Here is a 20,082-nt window from a genome sequence, read left to right on the forward strand (position 1 = left end):
AGACCTGGATCTAGACTTTGTTTTGACCCAACATCAAGGTTCAGACACATTTCTTCACAATAAGGAAACTTAGGGAGAAAAGCATCCTCAATCAGTTCTTCTGCTGACATTGCTCCTGATCCCTTAAATCCATCCTTATCTTCACTGTCGTCACCGTGTGCTCCTTCCATGTCTTCCAAGAGACTTTCCATCTTCATGTATTCTTTGGATGTTGCTTGTGAACATGCGTATTGATCTCCATGTGCAGTATCATCCATCTCCACTCCAACACTTTCAGTCTTCCGCTCTGCAGATGCCATGTTCAGCCCATTGTTGGTTTTGCATTCTGGCTTTGATGACAGGTCAAAGAGAGTAAACACTTCTTTTTTATCTTCAGGAGGTTTCTTAATCAGGTCTTTGACTTTGTGCAGAATTTGAGCAGTAAAGTCAGTCAGCTGTTGCTCATTTTCCAACCCAAGATCAAAATTGTTCTCAAGAATGCTGGTGATAAAATGCCCTTTACTCTTGTTGACTGTTTTAGCAAAGTCACAGACTTCAAGTATCACCCCATTTGTCACAAATTGCAAGTCAATTTTTTTCTGTGTATTGGATGCCACATTAAAATCCAACCCTATTCTATTGCTGTGATGGAATGGTTCTAGACAAACTGAAAGTTTCTTTCCACACATAATGCGCCACTGCCATACTTTGTTGGAATCCATCTTTTTGTGGTCTTCCAGGCAGCAGGTGTCCATGTTGTCCAAGACAATGATCTATTCTTCTTTGCCTTCTTTTCCTGTTTTTGGTTCGGGAGAAAAAAAGGAAACATGATAGACATTATATCTTGGCCTGGAGTTATCCACAATTTAAATGTATTCATTCGGAAATAATTAACAGCCTAAAATATCAGACATTTTACACTTAACGTTTCTCCAATTTAAAGATTTTCACATTAAAACTGTTTGATGCGTTTGTGCAACTTTGGCCAACCTCTCCCATCATGGACACTTGCGTTATATACTGCAGTTATTTGGTTCAGTATAAAAAAGCAAAAAAGGCACACAAAAAAAGGGAATCCTGACTCTAGGGCTGCAACAACGAATCGATAAAATCGATAAAAATCGATTATTAAAATAGTTGGCAACGAATTTCATTATCGATTCGTTGTGTCGCGCGATTATTACGGTGCTCAATAAGTCACGGAGTATAAAAAAAGTTGAGTTGAGCGCAGAGCGGCGCAGGGGAAACAAGAGCGCAGCGGAGGGAGAGCAGAGAGCATAATGCTGCGTTGTTAGAGCCAATCAGCGCTGAGCTGCTCCTCTGTTGATGAATCTAATTGGCTGCTGCTGCTCACGTGACGCTGGATGCGGAAGTCATTCACGTAGTCGGAGACATTCACGGAGCTGTGTGCGCCTACGGGTGACGTTATGAACCCAGACACCAGGGCGCTACATGTCACGACGTGTGTGGCATTTCCACAAGAGTATAACGAAAACGTGGTGATTTATTCCGTGCCGGATTGCGGAAAATATTTTTCCATGGAGAAAGGCAACGGAGATAAGCCACGACTCGCCGTGTGCGCTGCGCTGCGCGTGCAGACAACATTTGACGGAGCGGAACAGCGCGTGCGCTCTGATTGCTCTTTTAATGAAGTATCGAGACTAAAAATATGCTAAATCACATCGTTTTTAACGTACTGGTACTTTGTTAGTATCGATACACCGTGCAACGTGACAGCAGCAGATGTAGCGGACTAACATTCAAGCTAACCTAACTTCCCAAACGCTGTGGACATCTGAACGCTGATTGGCCGAGACTCGACACGTCCATCAAAGATGTTTTATTGCGAAGAGCACCACTTCACATTTTTTCCGCGTCTCACTGCAATCTCAACAGCAGCGGGCCAGGTGAAAAAAATAATAAATCGGAACGCGTCTCTGATATTGTTCAGGGGGCCGGTCCACATGGGGACCACTGCTCAGGAGAGGAAAGCTGTCAGTCTGTTTGTGACGGTTCATCACCATGGTGACCAGTGGATCTCCAGGACCTTTCCATGACTTTAAACCAAATTTCCATGATTAAACATTTTGTGAAAACTCTGTCTACGTGACAAAGTGAGAAGATGTAGTATTTAAACTAACAATGAGAATTCCAAAGCATACCGTCTATATACCGTGTAAATTAAAATGTGAATAAAACACATTAGCATTACTTTTCCAAAAATTGTGGGATTTTATTTTTTTCAATTACTTTTCTAGGCCTGCTCATAGCCATTTAAAAATTCCATGACTTTTCCAGGTTTTCCATGACCGTACGGACCCTGTTTTGAATAAAGGGTTGAAAATTAAAGTTTTTTTATCCGATTAATCGATAGAATAATCAACCGATTAATCGATTATCAAAATAATCGTTAGTTGCAGCCCTACCTGACTCATCTCCCCCATGTTAATATGAGAGTAAAGGCTCCCTATCCGTCAATCTGAGTTACATTAACGAACATTTTTGGGATAATAATCCCTGTACATTGCAATTATGCTCTGTTCTGTAATAATTTCAGTTTAATACATACCTCGTAAGACATGATTTAGCTGAACTCGGAGTTCCTCCAACATGTCTGGTCCACACTGCATATCTGCATCTTAGCTGGACATCCACCCCATCAGCTGGTAAAGTGCAACCAATAATGAAACAATTTTGAAAAGTTAGAAACAACAACTGTTGAACAGGAGTGAAAAGTAGCAACACCACAGTGGAGAAATACTGTTCCAAGTAAATTCCTGCATTCAAAATCTCACAAAATTCAAAATATCCATTAAGTTTAGAAAATAAAAGTTCTTAATAGACAGAAAGGCCCATTCCCGAATATCATTTAACTGAATCATAACTATTGATGTATTAGCATGTATACTAGTGTTGTCACAATACCACTAGGACAAATGTAATCAACATTGAGGTGATAAAATCTTAGATTTTTATTATAATAAAAATATCATTCAGCTGTCAGAAAAAGAGGGAGCAGACATTGGCTAGAGTAAATTAGTATTGAAACAATCTCAGTCGACTAGACTCTGTAATGGTGACAGGCCGCTGGTATTTTTCAGAAAAGGTCCTTTGTATACATTCTTTTGCTCATTTTTTAAGGAGAAATGTATCTTTCATAATGTGGCTAGTATTTGTCGTTATTATGTGTTATAGATGCTTACAACAGTGTAATAACACAAAAGTAAAGAAAGATATTTTAACTTTCATCAGGTTTCTCTTTATGAACCATTTAAAATAATACAAAATGTAATTAAATAATAAATAACTTTAGACATTACAAGAATGAATTGAGCCTATTTTATATTTTCTCAAACAGTTGTTTTTGCCCTGAGATGTCAGTGTCCATGTTAGAAGCTGTTATATTGGTAAATGTCCAGGCGTTTTAGGGATTTTGTTAAGCTCCCTTAAGTAGTTCCTGTCAGGGCCGGAGTGGGGCCACTTTTCAGCCCGGGAATTTCAGGCTCAAGACCAGCCCACTTTTTTCATGGTAGTGGAAATTGGATAAATGAAGCAGTTCAGCTCTTACTATCCTATAGTTCCTTTATTAATACCATGGTCCAACAAATAATGTAAAGGTTAAATACAACAATAATAATCCACTTAAGATGAGAAGTTAACAAAAAATATGCATAACATTAAAAAAGGCAGAAGGGCGTAGCAGAGGTGTCACTCAGATTAGGCAGTAGGCCAGATTTGTTGGAGTGAGACCTCATGGGGGCCGTCATGGTCATGGTCATTATCATTTTTCTGCATGAGTATTATAAAGTGGTGATTTACTCCTTTACTACACACACTAATGAGCAAACAATGCATATTGGTTCATCAAGTACTGTCATATACTGCTCTTTCTTAGAATATATAACTTTAAATCATATTGTTTCCTCTGTTATCCTCTCTACATGTCCCTGTCGTCATGGCCTCCTCATTGCAAATGTCGGGCTCATCATTTTCAGCAGGAGACTCTCTTATCTGCTGCTCCGAAGCTACAAAGAAAAATTAAGCGTCATATTACTGCATACTTCAATATCAATAGTATATATCAATATTTGCATAATATTTGCAAAGTCTATGGATCACCATATTTTGGGTGAGATAAAAAGGCTAATATTTTAATTCAATGTAATATTTTGCTTGGGAATAGGTTGACAACGCTACAATGATATTAATCAAGGCTACAACGTTAGCCGAATAGTTATGTTGCTAATCATTAGGCCTTTGTCTCTCTTGACCAGTTGCCACTTGTGTTTGTCCTCTTGAAAATAAATCTGTAAGCTTGGCACATTTGGCAGCATCCTCCTCCAATGCCTTTCTTTTTTTCAACCTGGCTTTTTCAGCCCCTCCTGCCCTCTTCCTCCCGTCCATCCTCCCTGACGCGTCTCGTTGCGGTCGGGCCGGCCCAGCTATCCGTAGCTGAGAACACTTTTTGGAAAAGACGGCTAAGGACCGAACCAACTCTATTATTTGGGAGGGGTGAACTTCCTCGTATGGTACAACCCATGCAGAGGCTGCGGTGTCAGAATGCGGAACATGTGTAGCCCACTTTAAGAGAAGATGGACTAACTTGACAAATGTCAACAAATATAATTCTCGACCGGCCCAGAAGTGAAGCGGCCCACCGGGAACTCTCCCGATTCTCCCGATTACCCACCCCGGGCCTGGTTCCTGTCCAGCTGAAGACAGAAGGTCTTTTGAGGTCAAATAACAAGTTTTGAGACAGGTGTGTTGGTCAGCTTTAAATTAATGTTAAGTCTATGTCACTATAATCTCTCTGAAGTCATCACTATGTAAAACGTTGATGTTGGCAGGCACCCAGATGATTGATCTGAGCCGATTAATGCAGTCAATAAAGATGGACGCCCAATAAGACGAGCTGGTATCAAGTGTTTTACTTAGAATTTGGGAATTCAAAACATTTGTAACTCCCAAAGCTAACCCCATTTCCGTGCAGTATAAATTCCATGAAAAGATACAAAGGGATTGCAAAGTTTCAACCAATTTGTGACTGAGCTAAAGCTGCTAGTAAAGGACTGCAACTAAACTAACGGTGGTGAGATGATAAGAGATCGGATTGTTTTCGGCATAGAGTCTGGGAGAGTACTCGCAGAGGACTGGTTTGGCTGAAAAGACTGTTCAGACTGCCAAAGCACTCATGGACAAATTACATGCACAGCGGATAGACCTGTATTTCAGTTCCCTTGAATACAGAAACACACACGTTGATGCAGCGCAGCTGCTAATGAGTAGGCGTTTGCTCTCAATTCTACAAATCACAGAAAAACAACTGTAACCTGAACTGGTGTGTCGCAGTGCAGTTCACAGCAGAAGGCTAATATGCCACTGCCAACAGAGACACGAATAAAACTACGACAGGAACACTATCAAATTTCCCCTTGGGGATTAATAAAGTATATATCTATCTATCTATCTATCAGCACGACCAGAAGGATGGATGGTCCGTTTACAGCTTCCCGTGGGGACATGGAAGCCTGCAACCGTTGTCGAGCTAGCAGGTACCCAGAGGTCCTCCAACATTTGCACTGAGGGAGGTCACACGCTCAGGCATAACCCGGTGTCAGCTCTTGCAGATGTGTGAAAGTGGCACAGACCAGGTGCCTCCACCAAACAACCACCAGATGGAGCCTGAGGACATTGAGTCTCAAACAGTACAGCAGACCCTGCAGGTCATCCAGGTTCCACAAAAACAGCAGACTATGATACCATTAGATCAGGAAAATAAAAATGTTTGAAAATAATAACTGTTAATAACCGACAACTGATAATGGTTTTCATTATCCTTCAGTAAAACAGTTTTCTTGCAAATATGGCATACATTACTGCCTCTATAGGCTACAGTTTATTCTGAAATGCTTATGTGGATAATGTTTACTATTCCATTTGGCAACTATAGCCATGTTTTGTTCCAAAAGAAGGGGGATGTAGCATCTTGACTACTTCCTGTTCAGGGAGCTGTAGCGTTGTGATGACGTCACCAAGGTGGAAAAACTACATCCTAGACGTGAAACAATATAGATAGATGGACGCACCGCGCCCAATAAGCTGGTATCAAGTGTTTTACTTAGACAATGCACGGTCACTATACACATAGAAGTACTGCAGTATATATTTCATATAAGAAAACAAACTTTATTTGGTAGAAACAACATTCGCGGGCAAAGAAACATCCCCAGCAGCCATGACAGCATGTGGAGAAAAGCACAGCGATGATCGAAAAATGACGAAATAAACGAGTAAATACGTACCAAATGTTGGCTGAACCGTCAAATCTTCTTTTCTTTGTTAACTGTAAGCACTGTTTTCCATGTGATGTCTTCATGTGTAATCTACGACTTAAAATCTCCCGGCTGCAAAAGAAACACTGGGACGACGGCGCACAGCCTTTGCAGGAAGTGAAGAAGGACGATCTGCGCAGGGATTTCAAAATAAAAGTTGCTAAAAACGAAACCATTTTACAAAATGAAATTCTTAACAACACAAAATCAGGTTTTTTTAATTAAAACTCTTAATCTATATATAAATGGTGTCCTCCTACAGCACAAATAACATACATTTTCATGATTTCAACCGCACGTTAATTAAAGGAATACGAGGTCTATATAAAATAAGTAAAAGTGTATCTTTCAGAAAAAGGGAAAGCAGAGCTTTAGAGTAACCTCTTTTGTATTGTCTTTAATGTTCATGGACAAGAAAGCTGAACCAATCCAAGGATTTTAGCCTGTTTATTCTCATCGTTTATCAGACATTGGCCACAGGTCCAGATCTACTGGGATATAACCATCACTAAATGAATGAATTCCACAGAAGAAACATTCCTAATTAATGCAGATATTTCCTTCCTTTGTAAAAATCGAACTCAAATTGAGCAGGCTTTTTCTGTACATTTCAGAAAACACACAGACACACAGACGATTTAGCCAATTACTCCATCAGGAAACGTAAATATTTAATTTAACCACATCAATCAGAAAAAAGACACATAAATACAACAATTTAGGTTTGAATTAACATAAGCATTAGAAGCCAAGGACAAGTTAACATTTTGACAGCTTTCAATAAACATAATGTCCAGGAAATCAATTATGAGTTACATTTATATGTTTGTTTGGGTGGTGTTGGTGGTGCTGTAAATTCTCTGTTTCAATTCTTGCACTGTTGATTGTTTAATTTTATTGTACAATGTTGCACCATCCGCCATGACACATTCCTTGTATGTGAAAACATCCATCTGATTCAGTTTTGATTCTGATCTTGTGCCCTTTGATTACCCTTACCATGTATTCGCCCTTGATGACTTCTGACCAGATTTCTAAAAACATACCCATCCATTTTGTTGTTCTCCTAAAAGGGAATGACAATATTATATATGTGTTTTTAATTTGTGTGTCTGTGCATGTCAAACTGCACTAATTAGCTCATAAATCACCTGTGTGGCTGCCAGCATCAAAGGTTGCAATAGTGATAAGAGACTCCATAGGCTTAACATAGAATGAAAGCAGTCGAAATATCTAATAACCCAGATTACCGTAGCTGCTGTTGCTTCGATATCAGACCTCAAGAGGAAGGACGGCTTGATGAATAGATAATGTGAAAAGTGTGTCTGTAGTGTAAACAATCTAGAAAGCGGGAATGGTTTTCTGAGCAAGATCTTTTGAGTCAATAATAACTTCTTATTGTGGCCAAATGTGTAAATCTGTTGAATTCCACAGTAATATGTCAGTGACCAGGACAAGATTAGATACATTTTGACCAAAAATGACAATAATAATAATACTTTGAAATATATATATAGTGCTTTTCTAGACACTCAAAGATGCTTCATGATGCATGAAGAGTGATAATTGTGTGATTTGTGGATTCTGAAGCTACTCTCCACTCTCCGATGACCTCACATGCTCTGAGCTGCGCAAGACACACCCTATGAAATTTTTTAAAAAGGTTATGAAAAATTAAATAAAGATTTGAAGAACAACATATGATACACCAAATCAGGCAAATAATTAAGAGCCAAGAACCTATATGGTACACGTTCATAGTATGTGGAAAAGACAGCAAAGAGGTAGACAGGAGGCTTTTTAAATTGTTTTTATAAAATGAACCTTAACAGAAATGAGCACTATAATAAAATATAAAGAACCAGGTAATTTTACATCGGTACATCAGAGCTTCAAGAAATTGACCGTTATAGTAAGACATCTTACATTTTCATGAGAAGCATTTTTTTCTCATTTGAAAATACAACAATATAATTAAATCACAGATGTTAGGAGTTCAGAAAAGGCACTAGTACCATGAGAACGTGGTCGAGCAAGAAAATAAACATAGTTGAACAAATAAAACAATGTAATATTATAATAAAGAGAGTAAAGTAGAGTAACGTTCAGTGTCAAAAGATCAATATACACATGAATACAAACTTGACAAATGACCCAGGCTTACCAGAGGAAAAGGAAAGCCCAAAAACAAGTTTAAATAATGTCCAAGAGTGGCACAATACAACATTTGAAAACAAAGCTTCAAACCATGAATATTGAGATTTCATACACTGAAACATTCAGTCAGATATTTCCTTCTTTTTGAGGATGCATTCCTGCCAAATTAATATGAGTCATTATATACATTTACCCCAACGAGAAAGAGGTTTTCAAAGCATTGAAGGCAGCAAACCGCATCCGTTTAGTAGAAAACGAACATGTCTCTCTTGCCAATTGTAGTCCAGAACATTAAGGAACTTGTTCCCGTGAGATGCCCACTTCATTTTTGTGACCACACATTTTCTTTCTCTTCTTTGATCGATGTGCTCTGGTTGCTCTAACCTATGGTTACCATGGTATATTCCAGGTCCTCTGCTGCTTCAACTGGGACTGAATACTTCCCATCCTCAGTGTCCCATTCAGTTTGTGTGGTATTGACAGTGTTTGGGGATACAGCACATCCTTGTGGCTCAGCGAGAGAATACTGAAGATTCTCATTTTCTGATTTGGGGAAAGTAAATCTAAGAAGTTCTGTAGGTTCCTTCGCCTGGATTCTCGGCCTCTGCAGCATTTGACTCCATTTTGACTTCACCATGAAGTGGATAATATTGTTGCTCTGTGTCTGGTTCTGGATTCATATTCCGATAACATGGATCATATTCCTCCTCTTTTGTGTGAAGGTTTCCCTGAAGAAGACCGCCACAACCTGCACCCACTTGACTCGTCTCCGGATCTGTTGGCAACTCGGCGTCCTCATGACGGAACAGAGTTTTCTCGTTCATTTTAGCGCCATCAAGAAAATGCAAACGGTTTTCATCCGACTGGTATCTTGCTTGTTGCACAAAATGATCCTTGCTCTTTTTCCTGCCTGGAACTTCCATGGGATACGTGGTAGATTTCCTTTTCTGTGCTTTCTCGCGATAGCAGCGTCCTTGACTCGGATGATTCTTTTCCGATGTCTTTACGACACTTTGAAGTGTGTCTGTTTTCACTTTTGTTTGCAGAGCCAGTTTTCTTTTTTTTATACTTTCCATCCCTTCACTTCCATGCACAACTGCTGGGGATTTCTTTTCAACTTCAATTCTAGGTTGACTGATAGGCAATGGTTGAATGACAAATACTTCATTGAGCCAGGAGCGCAGGGCGTCTTTTTCTTTCATCTCTTTTTTGAACTGAAATGTAGTAGTTATTACTTGCCCCTGCATGCCAGTCCTGAAGTTGTGATGAATGACATCACAAATGAGCTTGTATTTTGTTCCACACATTCTTTTAGCAAAATGCAAAAGTTCAACCATGATCCAGTGTGTCAATACATGCGGGTCAAGCTTGTCTTTTGGCTTGTCTTTGTCCACACACAGGCTCAGACCTCCTTCCTTGCAGCGAGGGTAGTGGTCCATTATCAACTCCTCTATTGCTGAGAAGTTAAACGACGGATCCTTTTCCGGCTTTTGTGCCGAGCAGTTTGCATCAGTAGAGTCTGCATCATTCCTGGTCTGTGGATGTGGATGATGCATGTGACCAGAGCCAGATTCCTCCTGACGATGCTTATCATTTCTGACTTGATAGCATTTGGGGCAATATAAATGTCTATCAACGGTAGGTTCTGGTTTGCACCTCGTGTCAGGGAGTTCAAAAAGAAATGCAGATTTTCTTCTGAATTTCCTACTTCTTATTTTCACCAACGTTTTCTGTGCAAAGGCACTGCGATAGAGCTCATTGTTGAAATCAAGATGAAAATTATACTCCAGTGTCTCTGTGATGAAATACTTTTGGGCTGATACTAGAGCTTTGGCAAAAGTACCAAGTTCAACCAGGATGCCATTAGTCAGTAATTTGGGATCAAGATTCTGTTTTACTCCAGATCCTACATTGAAATCAATGCCTACTTTCTTACATCTCGAGTAAGAATAAAGTGGGCAATGTTCTTCATGAGGTCTTGAGAGGATTTGCTGAATGTGATTGGCCCGCAATTGCCACAGCTTCAATTCAAACTCATTTTGGTGTTCTATGTCAGGAGAACTGTTTACTTCTTGGTCTATGATTGTAGTCTGGGAAGGACCAGCACCAGCTGCATCAGAATGTGGGTTGTTGTAGGAATTCAGTTTCAGTGTTGAGTCATTTGTTGAGATATTGAGATTATTGTAGCCATTTACATAGCTTGATAAGTTCCATTGTTCTAGTATTGCAGGAATTCGTGCAACAATACTTCTGGCGAGGTCAGAATCTCCACATTGAAAATCAAGATCCAGATTGTGTTTTAGGATGTCAACACAAATCTGCTCAAATGTTCCACACAACTTTTCCGCAAAGCTTGTCACTTCAGTCATTGCTCCATACGTCAGTTTGTTGATGTCCAGTTTCTTGTTTGGTTGAGTATGGTTTACATGTAGTTTCAGACTAATTTCTTTGCAGAAGGGATGAAGATCCACACACTTCTGTGAAATATGTTCTTCAGTTTGAGCCTGTGAATGAGGAGGAAACCCACAGGCAACATCACACTCCTCCATCCTCGATATGCTGGTGAGTTCAGCGTTGACATTGCCCACGCTCTGATTTGTCATACTTATTGATGGAATGGGACCATGGAGTTCAAAGACTTCTTTTGAGAATTTGACTGCATCTTCACTATCTTTCAGTTTTCTTACTCTATTCATAATTTCACATGTGAAAATGTCTCTCTGGTATTCATTCTCCAGGCTGATGTCAAAGTTGTACTCAAGAATCTCCATGATGAAATTCTGTAGGGATGAATTCATTGCTATGGCAAATCTAGCAATCTCCAACAGTATAGAATCATGCAGAGCATCAACACTAAAGTTTTGCTTTGGGAGAAATCCAATGTTGAATTTAAGGCCAAACCTCTTGGACCTCTTGAATGGACTCAACTCTTTAGCAGAGAGGATTTGTTTTACACGGTTAGCACGCAACTTCCACATGTTCTCTGTTCCCAATTCCTCTTGTTCCATGTCACATTTGTTTGGAGTCCGTGTTTGTTCTTCACCTACACCACCAAGCCCTCTTTCATCAGATTGGCTTGAAAACCAAGGGTCTACATATGAGTTTACAGTTGGTACACAAGAGAGATCTAAGCTCAGAGAACGTTTTGGAATCCTTAATTCACCTTCATTGCCAGACTTTTCCGAGTCTGTGAGTTTGTCTGAGTCTAAATCAGACTCTCCTAGAGGACAAGTGTAGTTGTTATCTGGTGCAGATTTCTTTCCGTGTGTGTCTGTTTTTACTTTTGTTTGTAGAGCCAGTTTTCTTTTTTTAATACTTTCCATCCATATACTTCCATGCACAACTGCTGGGGATTTCTTTTCATCTTCAATTCTAGGTTGACTGATAGGCAATGGTTGAATGACAAATACTTCATTGAGCCAGGAGAGCAGGGCATCTTTTTCTTTTAGCTCTCTGTAGAACGGCAATCTAGTAGTTACTACTTGCCCCTGCATGCCAGTGTTGAAGTTGTGTTGAATTACATCATTAATGAGCTTGTATTTTGTTTGACACATTCTTTTGGCAAAATGAGTAAGTTCAACCATGACCCAGTGTGTCAATACATGCGGGTCAAGCTTGTCTTTTGGCTTGTCTTTGTCCACACACAGGCTCAGACCTATTTCCTTGCAGCGAGGGTAGTTGTCCATTATCAACTCCTCTATTTCTGAGGAGGTAGACGACGGATCCTTTGCTGGCTTTTGCGCCGAGCACTTTGCATCAGCAGAGTCTGCATGAGTCATGGTGGTTGGATGAGGATTGTGCATGTGACGAGAGTCAGATTCCTCCTGAGAATGCTTATGAATTCTGACTTGATGGCATTTGGGACAATATAAATGTCTCTCAAAGGTAGGTTCTGGTTTGCACCTCGTGTCAGGGAGTTCAAACCGTACTTTGGTTAGTAATTTTTTCTTCTTTGCATTAAAACCTACTTGCTCAAAGGTTTTCTGTGCAAAAGCACGGCGATACAGCTCATTGTTGAAATAAAGATGGAAATTATACTCCAGTATCTCTGTTATGAAATACTTTTGGGCTGACAGCAAGTCTGTGACAAAAGTGTGAAGTTCAACCATGATGCCATTGGTCAGTAATTTGGGATCAAGATTCTGTTTGACTCCAGATCCTACATTGAAATCGATGCCTACTTTCTTACATCTTGAGTAAGGATAAAGTGGACAATGTTCTTCATGAGGTCTTAAGAGGATTTTCTGAATGTGATTCTCCTTCAATTGCCAGAGCTTTACATCAATGTTATTTTGGAGTTCCATTTCAGGCGAATTAACTCCTTCCTGAATCACAAATGCAGCCTGGGAAGAACCAGCGCTAGCTGCATCAGGACATAGATTGTTCTGGGAATCCAGTTTAACATTGGTTGAGATTCTTCTCTTGTCGCCTGCAAAAAATGTAGCATTAGGAACATTCCTTTTCTCCAGTGCAACAGGAATTTGTGCAACAATACTTGTGGCGAGGTCAGAGTCTCCACATTGGGACACAAGATCCAGATTGTGTTTCAGGATGTCAACACAAATCTGCTCAAATGTTCCACACAACTTTTCTGCAAAGCTTGTCACTTCAGTCATTGCTCCATAGGTCAGTTTGTTGATGTCCAGTTTCTTGTTTGGTTGAGTGTGGTTTACATGTAGCTTCAGATTAATTTCCTTGCAGAAGGGATGAAGATCCACACACTTCTGTGAAATATGTTCTTCAGTTTCAGCCTGTGAATGAGGAGGAAACCAAAAGGCAACATCACACTCCTCCATTCCCCATAAGCTGCAGAGTTCAGAGTTGATATTACCCATGCTCTGATTTGTCATACTTATTGATGGTATGGGACCAGGGAGTTCAAATACTTCTCTTGAGAATTTTACTGCATCTTCACAATCTTTCAGTTTTCTTACTCTTTTCATCATTTCACATGTGAAAAAATGTCTCTGGTATTCATTCTCCAGGCTGATGTCAAAGTTGTACTCAAGAATCTCCATGAGGAAATTCTGTAGGGATGAATTCATTGCTATGGCAAATCTAGCAATTTCAAGCAGAACAGTATCAAGCAGAGAGTCAACACTGAAGTTTTGCTTTGGACTAAATCCAACATTAAATTGAATGCCAAACTTTTTTGACTTCTTAAATAGACTGATCTCTTTAGCAGAAAGGATTTGTTTTACACAGTTAGCACGCAACTTCCACATGTTCTTTGTTTCCAATTCCTCTTGTTCCATGTCACATTTCTTCTTCTTTTTTTTGTGATTCTGTGTTTGCTCTTCACCTCCACCAAGCCCTTTTTCATCAGGTTGACATATCAATGACTTGGTATTTGCGTTTACAATTGGTAAACTAGATGAGATGTTGGTGGTGTCGATTGAAGCCGCACAAACGTTCCGACAACTTGCTTCTGATTCTCTAGAGATGTCTGAGCTCAGAGAACATCTTTTTGGATTTTGGAAGTGATCTTGATTACCAGAGTTTGTGACTTTGTCCGAGTCTAGATCAGACTCTCCTTGAGGACAAGTGTGGTATTTCTCCATTTCCACATCCTCCTGTTCTTTGTCACATTCATTGCCAGTGAAGGAGTCTAGATCAAACTCTGATAGAGAACCAGTTTGACAATGATCTCCCTCCGACGTTCGAGTGGGACACAATTCAGTGTGATGAGAGTGTGTGTTTGTCTCCATGTCTTTAGACTTTTCTCTTCTGTGCTCTTTGTTTGAACCAGATCGTCTTGCCTTTGTCACTTCCTGAAACAGATTCTGCTGGACTTCCATATTGGACAGTGCTAAGCCTCTGGTTACTTGGAAGGAAAACGGCTCATTTTTAAACTCCATGCTTATCTCACAACCAGTGGTGATAAGACCATTTCTTCTTCTTAGTAAGTTTAATATCCTGAACCAAATTGGATGTTTTCCATGTTGACTCTTGAGATCAAGTTCAAAATTGTGCTCCAGCACCCCCAGGACGATAGGTGTGAAGGATGCAGTAAGTATGTTGGTGAAGTGTACCAGTTCTAACATCACACCCTTTGTCAACAGACCTGGATCTAGACTTTGTTTTGTCCCAACATCAAGGTTCAGACACATTTCCTCACAATAAGGAAACTTAGGGAGAAAAGCATCCTCAATCAGTTCTTCTGCTGACATTGCTCCTGATCCCTTAAATCCATCCTTATCTTCACTGTCGTCACCGTGTGCTCCTTCCATGTCTTCCAAGAGACTTTCCATCTTCATGTATTCTTTGGATGTTGCTTGTGAACATGCGTATTGATCTCCATGTGCAGTATCATCCATCTCCACTTCAACACTTTCAGTCTTCCGCTCTGCAGATGCCATATTCAGCCCATTGTTGGTTTTGCATTCTGGCTTTGATGACAAGTCAAAGAGAGTAAACACTTCTTTTTTATCTTCAGGTTTCTTAATCAGGTCTTTGACTTTGTGCAGAATTTGAGCAGTAAAGTCAGTCAGCTGTTGCTCATTTTCCAACCCAAGATCAAAATTGTTCTCAAGAATGCTGGTGATAAAATGCCCTTTACTCTTGTTGACTGTTTTAGCAAAGTCACAGACTTCAAGTATCACCCCATTTGTCACTAATTGCGAGTCAATTTTTTTCTGTGTGTTGGATGCCACATTAAAATCCAACCCTATTCTATTGCTGTGATGGAATGGTTCTAGACAAACTGAAAGTTTCTTTCCACACATAACGCGCCACTGCCATACTTTGTTGGAATCCATCTTTTTGTGGTCTTCCAGGCAGCAGGTGTCCATGTTGTCCAAGACAATGATCTATTCTTCTTTGCCTTCTTTTCCTGTTTTTGGTTCGGGAGAAAAAAGGAAACATGATAGACATTATATCTTGGCCTGGAGTTATCCACAATTAATTCATTAGGAAATAATTAACAGGCTAAAATACATCACACTTTTTTCGCTTCACGGTTCTCAAATTTGAAGAATTGAACTTTAAAATCTTTTGGTGTTTTTGTTTGACTTTGGCCAAACTCTCCCATCATCATAGACACATTTTTTGGATAATAATGTCTGTACATTGCAATTATGCTGTGTTCTGTAATTATTTCAGTTTAATACATACCTCGTAAGACAGGCTTTAGCTGAGCTCGGAGTTCCTCCATCATGTTTGGTCCACACAGCATATCTGCATCTTAGTTGGACATCCCCCCCATCAGCTGGTAGAATGCAACCCTGCATGAAATTTGTTTTACAGTTTCTTTACTCATCCAAAAATAGAAACAACAGTTTAACAGCAATGAAAGAAGTATTCTGATCTAGTAACACTACAGTGTAGAAATACTGTTACAAGTAAAGTCCTGCAGGCAAAATCTCATAAAAGTATTATTTACTAAAACATCAAAATAGTTGAAAAAATAAAAGTACTTAACAGGCAGAAAGGCTGATTCAGAATATCATAAAACTGAATCATAATTACCTTCACATTGAAAATGCGGAAGGTTATGTTTTGATCGCTGTGTATTTATTTATTTATTTGTATGCGTGTTATTCGCAGAACTCAAAAAGTATTGAACCGAATCGCATGAAATTTGCTGGGATGATTGGTTATTATCCGGGGACCATTTGATTAGATTTTGGGATCAATCGGGTCAAAGGTCAAGGTCATGGAAAGGTCAAACTCTTTTTTTGTCCAATTGGCATGCAACTAATGCCAAAATGTTCATAATTCAATGCCCAATCTTGTGATATGCGAAGGTATGCACTCTACCGAATGCCCATTCTAGTTATTGATGTATTAGCTTGTATACAAGTATTGTCACAGGCCGTTCAATTCCAAACAAAGATATCGCGGACGGAAAATAACCACTAGGACCGATAGCAAGAGTGCCACGCACGACAAGGAGTGTGGAGCATGCGGAAGACAACATGGTCGCATGGAGAAATGCCCCACAAAAGGACGGAAATCCATCAAATGCAAGAAGCCCAACCTCTTTGATAATATGTGTAGGACGAAACCACAGTATCAAACAACAAAATACAAGCCCAAGAACGTTCATGCTGTTTCAGAAAGCACAGAACAGGCACCAGTGGATCTGGACACTATTATAAAAAAGTATGAAAATACAACAAGGGAACAGGCATTCGCAGGAGGTGGAAATAGGAACAGCAAGGCACAAGCTAAAGCTCAAGATATATACGGTGCCCAGGCTAATGCGATATCAGTAAACATATTACACAAAATATTAGGAAGTATTGCATTAGGTCCATCAGACAGCAACATCTCAGGATATGGTGAACACAGACTTGAGGTAAAAGGAGCTTGCAAATTAGCATGTAAATACAGGCAGAAAACACAGAGATAAGCCACGCCACCTCCAAGGCGCGAATGACGCATATGATGAGAATAAACCATAACTTTTCGGGCGAGTAAATCGTTGCGGATATTGGTGTGAACGCAGCATAAGCAAGAGACGTACTGTTCCAGGCTCCAATACACAGGAACTGTTGAATTAGACAATTTACTCAAGCAATATGTAAATTAGGATTTACTAAGATACTATAACTTCATACATGTTATAGAATGTGTGTTATTGTTTAATAATTTACAATATTGTTTGGTAAATGTCTGGATTATTATTGAATGGATTACTGTAACACACTGGTAAAATAAATCTCTTTGTGTGCCAAGAAACAGATCACTGGCAGCAAGGGATCCCCTTCCCCCAGCATGGAGAGAGGACCCCTGGGGAGTCCCTGGAGGAGACCCCTTTCATGCAATGGGCCGCATGTCAGAGGGCAAATGGTGGCCGGAGTGATGACATCATGTGGATATGCAAATCTACCAACAGCCAGACGGCCCAGCCAATGAGTGGATTAGGACTAATGTTTTACCAAGACAGGTTAATCAATGAGAAGTGAATATCTCCCCTGGGACCGGGACGCCCAGGAGGTATAAAACCTAGAGATGCACCGATCAGGTTTTTTGGTGCCGATCACAGATCACTGAAATCAGTATCTGCCGATCCGATAATACCCATCACCGATCACGGTGTCGATTGAAGCATTCTATTTATTGTGTAGCATTATTGCTGAGGAATATGAGGAAATACATATATAAAGCACCTCAAACATTAAAGAAATTACCGATTTATTTAAACATTTAGGACTTTTACTTTGAAAAATGTCCTAATTGACACATTAAAATTGTTTGATTGCTATTGTAGGGGATTTCAGATATGTAAGGAACACATCTGCATCATTCATTTCCTGGAACTCTTGGGGAAATCTATATCCAGGACTTTTTTTAATATACAAAAGTCTGACTTATTTTTTAAAACTCTTCCTTGGTACAGTAAACATGTTTTAATGTTAGCATAATTTAAGCTAAATCTCAGAAACGATCTATAAAGATACAAAATCAGTTCATTGTTTACTTATATATGTCAGTGTATGATTTGTCGACATCTTATTTTGATAAACGGATGTTGTTTCACGTGGTTCTTTCCGCTATCTTTGCAAAACCGGATGTTTTTACGTAAATCCTTCCGTTAACTTTATCAAAACCCTCGCGCGCTCACGATCGAATGCGTTACCGTCAACATCAGTCTATAGAGCGTATTCACGTGACGTCAGAATCTCAATCGCGCCATCTTGGGGTCCACTTATTAAATGTCAGAAGAAGTTGACCTGGCTATCGTGTCCGCCGTTTGATTATGCGAGAGCCCAGCAACCTCATGTCCTTCTGCATTTCCAAAGACAGAGTTCAGCGGTTGGAAAAAGCAAAAAGAGATTATTGACGAGTGTCAATGGAAACGTGCCCACAACCCGATGTAGCAACAGAAACACGTGAGAACAGTCCTAACGCTCATATGCCGAGTGAAGCCGAAGTAGATGACAAGTTGAAGTAATGGCCTGTCTTGTTGAGCTGATAAACCCATATTCTGAATCATTAGTCCAACATCCAACAATGAGGCGCAGTACCATAATCACAAGGCACACCGTTTTTAACTGAAATTGTGTCTCCTTCAGGATATAATGGTCATTTCTAAAGAAGAGCATAAAATAAAGCTAAACAAAGCCGTGCATGGACCCCAACATGGCCGCCAAAGGTTGTTGTGGTCACCTGAGTGAATACGCTCCTTCGGGGCTCAGACATGCGAGGGTCGCTGAGTTGACCGCAGTGATTCAACTCGGGGGACAGAGACGCCGCTCGGTGCGTGAGGATCCCCTCGTGGACCTCTGCACTCTGCCGGCCCTCGCCGGGCGCATTTACTCCGTTGCGGTTCGCCGCGATTGAAACGTCTCTGATAGTTCTCCCAGATTTTATGTCATCTGATCGGTCGTTTTGAGAACGCCGATGAAAACCAATAATGGGAATATCGGCCGATATGGATCCCATGTATCAAGTGTTTTTACTTAAACAATGCACGGTCACTATACACATTTAAGTACTGCAGTATATATTTCATAGAAGAAAACAAACTTCATTTGGTAGAAACAACATTCGCGGGTAAAGAAACATCCCCAGCAGCCATTACAGCATGTGGAGAAAAGCACAGCGATGATCGAAATATGACGAAATAAACGAGTAAATACGAACCAAATGGTGGCTGAACAACAGTCAAATCTTCTCTTCTTTGTTAACTGCAAGCAGAATTTTCAATGTGATGTCTTCATGTGTAATCTACGACTTAAAATCTCCCAGCTGCAAAAGAAACACTGGGACAACGGCGCACAGCCTTTGCAGGAAGTGAAGGACGATCTGCGCAGGGATTTCAAAATAAAAGTTGGAAAAAACGAAACCATTTTACAAAATGAAATTCTTAAAAACACAAAATCAGTTTATTATTATTAAAACTCTTAATCTATATATAAATGGTGTCCTCCTACAGCACAAATAACATACATGTTCATATGATTTCAACCACATGTTAATTTAAGGAATACGAGGTCTATATAAAATAAGTAAAAGTGTATCTTTCAGAAAAAGGGAAAGCAGAGCTTTAGCGAAACCTCTTTTGTATTGTCTTTAATGTTCATGGACAAGAAAGCTGAACCAATCCAAGGATTTTAGCCTGTTTATTCTCATTGTTTATCTGACATTGGCCACAGGTCCAGATCTACTGGGATATAACCATCACTAAATTAATGAATTCCACTGAAGAAACATTCCTAATTAATGCAGATATTTCCTTCCTTTGTAAAAATCGAACTCAATCTGAGCAGGCTTTTTCTGTACATTTCAGAAAACACACAGACACACAGACGTTTTAGCCAATTACTCCATCAGGAAACGTAAATATTTAATTTAACCACGTCAATCAGAAAAAAGAAACATAAATACAACAATTTAGGTTTGAATTAACATAAGCATTATAAGCCAAGGACAAGTTAACATTTTGACAGCTTTCAATAAACATAATGTCCAGTAAATCAATTATGAGTTACATTTCTTTGTTTGTTTGGGTGGTGTTGGTGGTGCTGTAAATTCTGTTTTAAGTCTTGCACTGTTGATTGTTTAATTTTATTATACAATGCTGCACCATCCACCATGACACATTCCTTGTATGTGAAAACATCCATTTGATTCATAGTTTTGATTCTGATCTTGTGCCCTTTGATTG

At 39.7% G+C, this 20,082-nt stretch overlaps 1 protein-coding gene across 1 annotated transcript; it reads right to left on the reverse strand.

The window, feature by feature from the left end:
- Positions 1–8,105: 8,105 nt before the first annotated feature.
- Positions 8,106–19,152, reverse strand: LOC130202744 (uncharacterized). Its single transcript, XM_056428473.1, has 3 exons — positions 19,059–19,152; positions 15,582–15,691; positions 8,106–15,300 (listed from the first exon to the last, which is right to left on the reverse strand). Exon 3 carries the CDS (start codon positions 15,257–15,259, stop codon positions 9,032–9,034), a length of 6,228 nt encoding a protein of 2,075 aa, XP_056284448.1. The 5' UTR covers positions 15,260–15,300; positions 15,582–15,691; positions 19,059–19,152; the 3' UTR covers positions 8,106–9,031.
- Positions 19,153–20,082: the final 930 nt, after the last annotated feature.

The sequence above is a fragment of the Pseudoliparis swirei genome, chromosome 12 (assembly GCF_029220125.1).
Source record: "Pseudoliparis swirei isolate HS2019 ecotype Mariana Trench chromosome 12, NWPU_hadal_v1, whole genome shotgun sequence".
NCBI lineage: Eukaryota > Metazoa > Chordata > Actinopteri > Perciformes > Liparidae > Pseudoliparis > Pseudoliparis swirei.

What these genes read in the sequence shown, in the direction of transcription:
- LOC130202744 (XM_056428473.1), bottom strand. Translation starts at nt 15,259, where the DNA reads ATGGACACCTGCTGCCTGGAAGACCACAAAAAGATGGATTCCAACAAA.